The 12,378-nt window shown below is 44.4% G+C and overlaps 1 protein-coding gene across 6 annotated transcripts in view; it reads left to right on the top strand.

Annotated features, from left to right (window-relative positions):
- The window catches only part of DGUOK (deoxyguanosine kinase), a 36,850-nt gene extending 35,742 nt beyond the window's left edge, over positions 1-1,108 (top strand). For 5 of the 6 annotated variants that reach the window (XM_008064381.2, XM_021715711.1, XM_008064383.2 and 2 more), the window contains one exon: positions 63-308. In XM_008064381.2, coding sequence (XP_008062572.1) covers positions 63-89 — 27 coding nt within the window. In that variant the 3' untranslated portion in view covers positions 90-308. Of the gene's footprint in view, positions 1-62 lie in introns of all 6 variants that reach the window. The other variant, XM_021715710.1, reaches the window with a different exon arrangement.
- Positions 1,109-12,378: the final 11,270 nt, after the last annotated feature.

Raw genomic sequence — 12,378 nt, 5'->3', positions numbered from 1 at the left:
ACTATTGAAAATAATCTGCTAAAAATGTGAAATTAAACTTTTGATTTCTCTCTTACCCACAGGTAGACACCTTTGTAAAGAATCTGTAACCAGTGCCATGATGTTCTGGCTGTAGTCTGGGCTCTCTGCCTTTCTGAAGCTAGAAAATTGTTGTATCTCCCACCCACCTTCCCATCCCCAAGTTCCTTCCACCTCTAGAGCACTGACACTCCAGGGCAATGAAGTGTGTTATCTTCAGCTTTGACATCATTTTCTTTTATATCTCAAGGACTTTGAAAGTAAAGTTTACTTAAGTTTTACTTATCTTTGTAATCCAGTTCGTTTATTTTAGTGTGTATCTGTTGGTGCCAACATTCACCTAAGAAAAGTCTTAGCTTTTTTTCTTGAATCCTTCACCAACCAGACTACCTGTGTGTTCACTTGCTCCCCTGACATGCCAAGGCAGGAATTACTCCCAGAATCCTCCGGCAAGCCCTGCCATGCATGAAGAAGGAGTCAAGTGGCTCGGGAGTGGGTGGGAGCTCAAGTGTGAGCCCTGGAGCTGGGAAATGGAGTCTGACCTCCAGGAAGCTTCTTTATCTCTTCTCATCTGCCATTCTTGGTAAGGGGTATAAGAGCAGAGGAGTTAGTCCTTTGTCCTAGAGCTGAAAAACCTGACCAGAAGAAAGGGAGAGAACATCAAGAGACTAAAAGTTAAGCATCTAACATTTAGAGTTGGTCTTCCCAGCACTCTGGTTTACTCTGAAATACCTCACCCAGTGAGTTTTAGATGGCCTTTTGGAGTGAATCTCTGTGCAGGAAAGAAAACTTTTTGTGCTGCTCTTCAGGCTTCAAGAACAATTTATTGTTGTGCAGAAATACATGTCTTTATAGAATTGAAATGCTCCATGCCAGAAACCTGCAGTTCTGTGATTCTCCAGAAGCAGATAGATTTCCTGCCCCAAGCTCTCGGCAGTTCCGCAGGCTCAGAGGAGTGAACTCGGGGTTCAACATGTCCCAGAGACAGAAATCTGTTTTTCTGTCCTTAGTGTTTTGGGATGAGTGTAAGATTGATTTCTAAGAAATGTATAAGGTTTTAAAATACAAATAAAGCGATCTCTGTATCCCACTTGTTAAAAAAATTTAACAGCTTTATTGATAGAGAATTCATACACCATACAATGCACCAGTTTAAAGGGTACAATTCAGTGGTTTTTAGTATAGTCATAGGGTTGTACAGCCAATAGTTCCAGAACATTTTTATTACTTCAAAAAGAAAGCCCAGGCTGGGCTCGGTGGCTCAGCCTGTAATCCCAGCACTTTGGGAGGCCGAGGCGAGTGGATTATCTGAGCCTGTAGGTTCAAGACCAGCCCAGGCAACTTGGCAAGACCTTGTCTCTACAATAAATCAAAAATTAGCTGAATGTGGTAGCACGCACCTGTAGTTCTGGCCACTTGGAAGGCTGAGGCGGAAGGATCACCAGAGCCGGAGCCTAGCAGGTCGACGCTGGGGTGGCTGTGAGTGTGCCACAGCACACAGCCTGGGCGACAGAGTGAGACTCAAACTTACACATACACACAAAGAAAGCCTATGTCCCACTTTTTTCTTCCAAGTTTCTCCACCTAACTCCCATCCCTGGGTAACCACTAGACTACTTTTCTGTCTGTACAGATTTGCTTTTCTTGAAATTTCATATAATTAGAATTGTAATATGTAGTATTCTGTAATTGGCTTCCTTTACTTAGCATAATGGTTTCAAGGCTCATCCAGGTTGTAACATGTGCATTTCATTCCTTTTTATGGCAGAATAGTGTTATGTTTTTGTTCATTCATTCATTATCTGTCATTCTGATTGTAGCCATCCAAGTGGGTATGGAATGATATCTCACCATGGTTTTGATTTATGTTAGCCTCTGATAGCTAATGATGTTGAGCATCTTTCCATGTGTTGATTGGTCATTTGGATACTTATTTGGAAACATGTCTATTCAAATCTTTTGCTCATTTTTTTCATTTTGTTATTTGGCTTTTTATTGTTCAGTTGTAAGGGTTCGTTGTGTATTCTGGGTACAAGTCCCTAAGCAGATGGATATATAATTTGCAAATATATCTCCCATTCTGTGAGTTGTCTTTTCATTTTCTTGAGGCACAAAAGTTTTTCATTTGGTGAAGTTTGTTCTACTTCTTTCACTTGTGCTTTTGGTGTCATGTCTAAGAAGACTTTGAATAACCCAAGTTCACAAACACTTACTCCTATGCTTTCTTCTGAGTCTCATGTTTTTTAACTCTTACATTTAGGTGTATGATCCATTTTGAGTTAATTTTTGTGTGTGGTGTAAGGAAAGTGTCACCTTCATTTCATTGTATTTGCCTATCCAGTTGTCCCAACAACATTTGTTTAAAAGAGTATTTTCCCCCTATTGAATCGTCTTGGCGCCCTGTTGAAGATTTGTTGGCCGGGTGTGGTGGCTCATGCCTATAATCCCAGCACTTTGGGAGTCCAAGGTGAGAGGATTGCCTGAGCCCACTGCTTCTAGACCTCATCTCTACAATAAATCAAAAAATTAGCCAGGCGTGGTGGCACATGCCTGTAGTTCCAGCTACTTGGAAGGCTGAGGCAAAAGGATTGCCTGAGCCCAGCAGGTTGAAGCTGCAGTGGCCGTGAGCATGCCACTGCACTCCAACCTGGGTGACAGAGTAAGACTCCAAAAAGAAAAAAAAGAAAATTTGTCCTACTTGTTTGGTGCAGTGGGCCTGGGTGGGGTCTTTAAATGTGGATATTTGGACCGCAGGAAGGCAGGCTGAAACTTTTGGGTACCTTGGATTTTAAAAGGAGACACTGGGGAGTGGAAGTCACACTGGGATTGACAGTATCTGCTAAGCATTTTGCCTAAAATGGTCTCTGCTCCACATTGCTGGGCCCTTCTGGGTGGCTGTTGTCACTCTTGGTTTAGACCAACCCCTAGAGTCAAATAACTTGGATTAACACATACAAACAGCTGCATTTCTTCCTGGCTTAGGATGTGGTAAAACCTGCTCTTGTGGAACCTGAATATTACTATAACAAGGCTGTGAAAGTTCTCAAACTCTCAGGTTTTTGACATGGGGGAGAAGGTGAAAGAGGCTGTTGGTTACATGCAAATCCTAGAGTCACAGGGAAGGTGAAGCAAGGAAATAACATGCACTTTAAACATAAAGACTGTCACCTCCTTTGGCCTCCCCTTTTTAAATAGTGAGCAGTTTTAAGTTTTCTGGGCTCCTTTCTACTTCCTTGTCTCTTGGCTCCCCCAACCCCAGTGCCTCCCTTTCTGTCTCCTGGGCTAACACGTTTTTCTCCTCTCCTCTGAAGAGTTGGTGTCCCCTTCGCACCCTTGGCTCATTGCTGTCTTTACTCACTCCCTCTGCGTGATCTTGTATTGGTTTTCTATTGCTGCCATATCAAATTATTACAAATAGTGGCCTCAAGCAGCACACATTTACTGTCTTACAGTTCTGCAGGCCAGACACTGACATGGGTCTCACTGGGCTACATCAGTTACAGGGTTACTTTCCTTTCTGGAGCTTCAAGAGGAGATTCTGTCCTTACCCCTTCTGTCTTCTGGAGGTTGTCCCTATTCCTTGACTTACGGCCAGTTTATTTTTAAAACTCGTAACGTTGCATCTCTGATACAGCCAAGGTGTCTCTGCTTAAGGCCCCACCTTAAAGATCCAGTGATTAACACTGGGCCCACTTGGGTAATTCAAGGGGTGGGAGCCTATTATTCTGCCCTCCTCAGATCTCAAACACTATCATGGCCCTACTAGTCTCATAGGGTAGAAACTTCTTAAGAACTTGACGATTTTATGAAAAATGCGAGTCATATTCAAGAATGGAGGGAACAGTACAAAGCCCTCTTCTACCCCCATATGCATATTCTAGCCCAGTCACCCTCAGATTACTAGGAACAAATCTGGAGTTTGATAAAGTCAGGTTTATTGACTTGTTGTAATGAGGATGACTACATACCAGAGAGACTGAGGCATCTCACCAAACAGGAAAAGATAGCGTTATATATAGGATTTTGAGTAAAAGTAGCGTTTAGGTAAAATTTAAGCCAAGCAGTATGTGGATAGGCACAAAGCAACGGTATATGTATAAAGGTATCGACATCTGTTCTGAACTGTGAAACCACTCACTGGGTACCTGGTCCACTATCGGGGAGGGAGGGCCAGCCAAAAGCCCAAACTTCACCTGCATGCAACTTTCTTATGTAGTAAATCCTCACTTACACATCACTTGTTTAAAATAAAGTAAAGCTGGTAAAAATTTAAAAAGTACAGTTAGGACAAGCATGGAATATTGTATTTAGAAACCTTATCTGAAGCTCTGAACCTGGGTTGGAAATCAAGACCACTTCTCTATGTCAAAGTGGCTTAGATTCTCTTGGCCAAAAAAAAAAAAAAAAAGGATGTTTCGTTTTTACTGATAAAACTTCAAGCAGCAAAGTTTCTGATAGTCTATCATTTTAGAGAACAAGGTTTCTTTAAAGTCAGAAAGCAGTAGTCACACAAAGAAGGGGGTCATTATGACACTTTACAGCTATAGCCCTCACTTGGTAACTTTGTAGCTGAGTTTACCAAATCTGCCCTCCCAGACTGATGAATTGCAGGGCAGCTTTTTACTTTCTTGGAGCCAATTTTTACCTTTGCACTCACTTCAGTTATCTACTCAGAACCAATCTTGTTTCACCTGTAACCTACCTCCCACTCTGTTTATTTGGGAGCACATCCCAAACAGAAGGATAACTTCTAAAGCTAGAACCATATCTAATTCTGGATGTCATTACCTGGATCCCCTATGCTCTATGGGTACAAAACAGTTCTCACCTCTGCCCTTCTAACCCCCATTCTCACCAAATTCTGCCTGTTTGACTCTGAAATCTTTCAAATCTCCTCTGCACCTCAATTTCTGTTTCTCTAGTTAAAGCTGTAGTGGAAATTGTGGTTGATTCTCTAATACTCATTCCACTCGTCTTTTATAGCAGTCATATGGGAGCAGTGGCTGGGCCTAGGGGTACCTGGAATATCCCCTCCCTGTCCCCACCATTACTACTACCAGTAATCATCTCTTTCCCAAGCCACTTCAACTAAACAATGTACAAAAAAGAACAGTGAATGGTGGTGCATGCCTGTAATCCCAGCACTTTGGGAGGTGGAGGCGGCGAGAGGATTGCCTGAGTCCAGAGGTCCGAGACAAGCCTGGGCAACTGGGCAAGACCTCATCTCTTCAATTAATCAAAAAGTTAGCTAGGCATGATGGTGCATGCCTGTAGTTCCAGCTACTTGGAAGGCTGAGGTGGAAGAATCACCTTAGCCCAGCAAATTGAGGCAGCAATGGCCGTGAGTGTGCCACTACATTCCAGTCTGGGTGACAGTGAGACTCCAACTCAAAAACAGTGGATGCTATCAGAGCAAGTGGGAGATATTTATTGCAAAGAAGCAAAAGAAAACTGTGGAGTGACAGAAATGTTCTCTCTTTTGATGATGGTGGTGGTTACACAATTCCATGTATTAGAAAAAATTCATAAATGTGTAATTTATTGTACAAAAATTGTACTTCAGAAAAAATTGATTCAAAAAGTAAAAACAACACAAAATAAAATCGGGGTTCCACACTCCCCCCCCAAAAAAACAAAAAACAGTTGGTGCTATGCAGAAGCACAGCTTCAAGTCAAGTCACCTGGCCCACACCTGTGACAAGAGAGCTGCCCCCTCAGCCCCTCTCTGCTATGTGGAGGAACCAAAGATGCTGTGCTTTGATAAGCTCATCCCCCACCATTCCTAACATAAACCCCTCAAGGCTACCCTTGGCTCCAGGATATAGCCCGTGTTTCTCACAGGATGAAATGCTTCTCTCTTCTTCTCCCCCAACCTTTATACCAGAAGAACCACTCGTTCTGCCAGCCCCAAGCCTGTCATTCCTCTCCTTGAAGCTCTTCCTTCACCCCCACAAAGAAGTAGCCAGTCTTTGTGCTCTTGGGTACCCTGCTTATTAAACTTCTTTCCAATGTATCATACCCATACTTGAATGAAAGTTTTTGGAGACATCTCTTTGAGGTTCTTGGCTTTGACTTTCTTGACACAGGCCATGTCTTGGTTGCTTAGCACAATGCCTGCCATTTCTTTTATTTCTTGTTATTTAGTGAGTGCCTAATATAGACTTATAAATGAATGATGTGACTGAAAACACACTCTTCCCTTTCTGAGATTATTGGGTTATTTGTGTGTTCCATATTACACTCATCAATTTAGGAAGTACCCACCATCTGTGTGCTAAGCACTGTGAGAATATGCGAGAAAATTAAGGGGCCCAGACTCTACCCTCAAGTTATTGAGGGAGTTGATTGTTGAATGAATGCCTACTGTATGCCAGCTGCCCTACTGGACACTTAAAAAAAAACTTTTTTTTTTCTCATTAGACTTTGTTTTAATGGGTCTCAAAATTTTGTGACAGATTTTACTTTTAAAATGTTATTTAATCTTCTCAATAATCCTGTGAATGAGGTTTAAAGTTCCAGTTTTTACTAGTGAGGAAACTAAAGCTCAGAGAAGTTCAGCAACTCAATTAGAGTCCCACAAGTGGTGGAGCTGCAGCTCAGACCCAGGTCCATTCATAGCTTGTTCTCTTAGTACAGCAACCAAACTACCATGTAAGAGAGAGAAGACTAGACTTTCAGAAAAGGAGGCAAACATGCATTTATTTGACTGGCAGCCTGGATTCATCTGTCCATTTTGGTAGCCTGGGCAGGAAGACCTCGTTTGTTAGCACTGCTAGAGAGGCCATCATTTGAATCCCGGCTATGTCTTTGACCCACTGAGACCCTGGGCAGGCACAGAAATGCTTCCAGAGTACTAGATTTTCTCTTTTCAGCAACCATACCTTCCTAAGCCCCTTTGGGCCCTGGACTTGGAATGCATGTGGAAGTTTGGTGAAAGTTCTGGAATGCCTTTACAGATGCCTTCCTATCTTTTGCAAATGCCTTCCTGCCTCAGTTCACCCTTTACATTGCTATCATGATTTGCTTAAAACACCTTTAATCATGTTAATCTTCTTCATAAAAGTTGGTGTCTGAATGCAATGTGGTATCCTGAACTGAATCCTGGAATAGAAAAAAGCTGTCAGTGGAAAAGCTAGTGAAATCTAAATCAAGTCTAGAGTCTAGTTGATAGTAACATACCAATGTTGGCTTCTTAGTTTTTGATAAATGGACCATGTAATGTGAGGTGTTAACATTAGGGGGAAATGGGTGAGGGGTATGTGGAAACTCACTGTACTGTCTTTGCAACTTTTCTGTAAATCTAAAATTATTAAATTATTGCAAAATAAAAGTTCATTAAAACAGTGTTGCTGCCTCTTACAAGATACTGAGCAGGCTCTTCAAGTGGGCTTTCTGGGCCCTCCAACCTTACTTTTCTTATCTCTGTGGAAGAACCCTCTGTTTTAGTTAAATGGTTTTACTTCCTATCCTCTGAACAAAGTTTGTTCTAGGGCCTGCATTTGCCTTAGCTGTGTAACCTGGTGGACTGACATGCTATCAAAGGATAAGTCATGGTCCTTAATTGCAAAGAGAAGCAAGTTACTGTGAAACTGATGTAAGCTAAAAATAAAATCCTAAGCACCCCTCCTCCCCAAATGAACAGACCCCCTCTTGGCTAAAAGGACTCCAGAATAGTCTTAAAAAGGGAATTCCTGGCCATGACGGAAAGGGAGGCCAGATATGCCTCATTCTACCCCCTCCCTTTTAGAGTTTGGGCAGAACAACTGACCAGCATTAATGTTAACATAGAGATCATGAGACTGACAAGACAGACTCTTTGTGGAAATAAGATACCAAACTATAAACAAGATCTAAGGCCACACAAGGCAAAGGTTAAGTCACGCCTGCAGGCCATCCATCTTGCTACATAACATCCTTATCTTAACTTTAAAAAACATTCCTTTGTGCTTACTACAGGTTTTAAACAGTCTTACTCCTTTTAGTCTTTGACCAATTGCAATTTAAAGAATCTCTTAATTCTACCTATACTCAGTAAGCTGTGCCCCTCCCCCACTTCAAGATATCCTGGGTTTTTGAGTCAAACCAATGTACACCTTCTATGTATTGATTTATGTCTTTGCCTGTAACTCCTGCCTTTCTAAAATGTAGAAAACCAGCCGGACTCGGTGGCTCAGCCTGTAATCCCACGCTTTAGGAGGCTGAGGTGAGTGGATTGCCTGAGCCCGCGGGTTCGAGACCCGCCTGGGCAACTTGGCAAGACCTCATCTCTACAATAAATCAAAAAATTAACCAGGCGTGGTAGCATGCTCCTGTAGTTCCAGTTACTTGGAAGGCTGAGGCGGAAGGATCTCCAGAGCCCAGCAGGTCGAGACTGTGGTGGCCGGGAGCGTGCCACTGCACTCCAGTCTAGGTGACAGAGTGAGACTCCAACTCAAAAAAATAATAAATAAAATGTAGAAAACCAAACTAATTCAACCGCCTCAGAACCATTCACTCAAGGTTTCTTGGGTTTGTGCACCTTACTAAGCCTCTTCAGGTTCTGGGCATCAGAATGCATTGGAAGTTTGGTGAAGATTCTGGAATGCCTTTACAAATGCCTTCCTATCCCACTTACTGGCCCACATTTTATGTTGCGACCAGATGATTTTCTTTTCTTTTTATTTTTTTTGAGTTGGTCTCTCACTCTGTTGCCCAGGCTGGAGTGCAGTGGCACACTCACGGCCACCCCAGCATTGACCTGCTAGGCTCTAGCGATCTTTCACCTCAGCCTTCCAAGTAGCCAGAACTACAGGTGTGTGCTACTGCACCCAGATAATTATTTTAAATTTAAAATAATTTAATTTATTGTAGAGATGAGGCCTCACCAAGTTGCCCAGGCTGGTCATGAACCCTCAGGCTCAGGCAATCCACTCACCTCGGCCTCCCAAAGTGCTGGGATTACAGGCTGAGCCACTGAGCCTGGCCCAGATGATTTTCTTAAAACACCTTTACATGTTAATATGGTCACTCATATTGGCTCAGAGTAAACCTCTCTGAGATATTTTACAGAATTTGTTTTTCCCATGAATACTAATGAAGCTTAGGTTTCAGGGCCCATCACTTGCAAGTCCCCAGGAGGTCCACCATGGCTGTTATGAGAATGTGTTACTGCAGCTGTCACCAAACATTCCTCATGGACCCAAGACTGGTAGGTATAGCTGACTTAAAGAGCCTTGGCCACATGCCTTTGACATGCTGAGTAGCTGGAAAGGAGTCTAGGAAAGATAGTATCTTCATCTGTAATAGAGAAGCTCCACCACCAAGCAAGGTGAGTAAGCCCCAAACACAGGAAGGCGATTCATTCACTGGTTCTCCACAGAGAATGGCAGATGTTCACTACTGGTGGGTTTTCTAGAGCCAAAGCTTTTACTAGGAACCATGGGGCTCAAGTGACATTTGTGAAACTCCAACTTGGGTTAGCCTATAGGTTGCATGGAACAGACTCCTATATTTGATTCACTAGACCAGAATCAAGGGGACTTCATCTCCTCAGGGCACTTGAATGAAAACCCTTAAAATGAAAAGGGCCCATGTGCATGTCTTTAGGATCAGCTATGCAAAAGGACAACACAGGCAAGGTTATATCCCACTCTGAAAATTATGGGAGGTACTCCCCACGGCCAGAAAGGTCACTGGGAGAAGACCTGTATTATTTCCATCAATGGTCACTCTCATGCTTCCAGCCACCCCGGGTAGAAAACTGGGAGCCTCTGACTCCTCCTCACTCATCACCAACATTGGGCAATCATCTGGTGTTACCGATTTTCTCCCTCATTTCTCAGATCTGTCTGCTCTCGCTCTTCCCCTCAACCAGCGCTCCCACCCTGGCTCTCCGGCTCTTCCAAATTCCTACTCCACTCAGCAGCCAGAGGGCTCTCGAGTGCTGCCAGATGACTCCAAAATATGTTTTTGGGCCCCAAGAGTCCCTGAGCAGGCACACGTGCTTCCAAACATTTCTCTGTTTCCCACGCTGCTCACGACTCTCATTGCTCTTGTTGCACACACTCCCTGGAATACCCTTCGTCCTTCAAGTCCCCTTCATCAGCAGTTACCATCTTCAAGAAGTGTCTGCTGACTCCCACCCAGGCTGTGTCAGGCGCCCTACCTTTGCTCTCCTGCTGAATGACCCTTTGCATATTTATCTTACTGCTACACTTAGACATAGCATTAAAATAATCTCTCTGTCACTTTACTAGAGTGCGGTATACATCTTGTCCCACTTTGTACCTAAAGTGCCTGGCAGTACAAAGGAGTGAGAAGTTCAATAAATATTAGGCAAGTGGAAAGAAGGAAGAAAAGGAGAAAAGGGATGAGGCACTGAGCCTGAGAAGGGCCCCTTGTACTAAGCAGTGAAAACCCCCAGCTCTTACCATTTTGTGTAGCCAGCAACATGCTACATACTTGTTAAGTCCCCGCCGACTCCAGCTAGGCTCTGAGCAGCCTCTCTGTCTCTGGACTAGAGTGTGACTGTGAGATCCTTAGAACAAATAGTAGAAATAAAAGATGGCAGTCGGCCCTTTGATTCTGTTCTCAGAGCCCCCCACCCCCACTCCCAATCACCATGAAGTGCTCTTTAGACCATGGAATTACCTCATAAGGTGGGAATAGCAAAAGGCAGAAGAAATCCCAGGCCCTAGCCGTGCTCGGTGGCTCAGCCTGTAATCCCACGCCTTTGGGAGGCTGAGGTGAGTGGATTGCCTGAGCCCACGGGTTCGAGACCCGCCTGGGCAGCGAGACCTCATCTCTACAATAAATCAAAAAATCAGCCAGGTATGGTGGTGCATGCCTGTAATTCCGGCTACTTGGAAGGCTGAGGCGGAAGGATCGCCGGAGCCCAGCAGGTCGAGGCTGCGGTGGCCAGAAGCGGCCACTGCACTCCAGTCTGGGCGACAGAGTGAGACTCCGACTCAAAAAAGAAATCCCTGGCCCTGACTCGGTCGAACTGTAACATCAGTTCTGGACTTCCCTTCTCAGACTTTTACATGAGAAACCTATAAACACAGAAGCCACCATTGTTTAGGATTTTATAATTGTGTACAGCTGAGCTAATATGTCCTGTGGCTCTGAGCTTATTGGGACATTCTCTCTTGCCTTGCATCAAAGTATTTGATGGATGGCTTACAACTAGGGTCCCCAGGCAAATGTTACCTGGTACTGGAAAGACTCTGCAGACGATAGATGGTTTTGGAGCCACCAGTGCTGGTACATGGGAGGGACCAGGAAAGGGTGTTGGGAGATGCCATATCACCTTGGACAAGTCACCAGGCTTCTCTGTACCTTAAGTTCTTCGATTTTAAAATAAGAAAGATGATCTTCAAGGTCCTGGAAGTCTCAGGCTTAAAATAGTTTTCTTATGAATGAGGAACTAGCCTGAAATACTACTTGGGTTTAGGCATTAGACAAACCTGGATTCAAATCCTGGCTGAACCTAGGCAAGTTTTTTCACCTCTCTGAGCTTCTGTTTTCCTTAAATCTGAAAACTAAACTAATTTTGCAACTACCTTGCAGGGTGGTTCCAAGAATTAGAAATACCATAGACAAACTTTCAGGCACAGATTAGCCACTTGGTAAATGGAGCTGGAAGGTATGCATGGGTGGAGTGACAGGGAGAGCTGGAGAGTCTTTCACAAGAAGTCTGGCAGCTGAGCCTTGAAAGGTGAAGTGAGGAGTGTTTGGGCAGGCAGAGTGGGCAGGATGGTCCAGTCAGCGGAGCATCGCGGGCTAGGGAGGAATCCACATGATGTGATGGCGAAGGGTAGATGCGCTGTGGTCCTGATGGGGAGAGACTGCAGGTCCCTAAGCATGCTGCGTGGCCCACTGTAACTGGCACTGCTTCCTGCTAAGGAGCTTCCTGGATCACATGGCATTCAAGCTGGGCATTAAGCGAAGTAGGATTTTTAGGGCAAGATTGGGTGGAGGGTGGTTTGGAGTAAACACCACGAGCAAAGCAGAGAGCTAAGAAAGGGCCCTGTGTCTGGGGCAGGGAGGTTGCTGGCTGGAGGAGAGGGCAACAGCGGTTGAGAAACTCTCGGATGTTTTTTGTTTGGTTTTTTTGGGGGTTTTTTGAGTTGGAGTCTCGCTTTCGTCACCCAGACTGGAGTGCAGTAGCCGCTCCCAGCCACTGCAGCTTCGACCTGCTGGGGCTCCGGTGATCCTTCCACCTCAGCCTTCCAAGTAGCTGGAATTACAGGCACGCGCTACCATGCCCGGCTAATTTTTTTTTATTTATTTTAGAGATGAGGTCTCGCCCAGTTGCCCAGGCGGGTCACGAACCGCAGGCTCAGGGAATCCACTCAGTAGCTCAGCCTGTAACCCCAGCAC

This window comes from Carlito syrichta, unplaced genomic scaffold (assembly GCF_000164805.1).
Source record: "Carlito syrichta isolate Samal-C Ts95f unplaced genomic scaffold, Tarsius_syrichta-2.0.1 Scaffold307324, whole genome shotgun sequence".
Lineage (NCBI taxonomy): Eukaryota > Metazoa > Chordata > Mammalia > Primates > Tarsiidae > Carlito > Carlito syrichta.
This window is presented reverse-complemented; position numbering and strand designations above follow the sequence as displayed.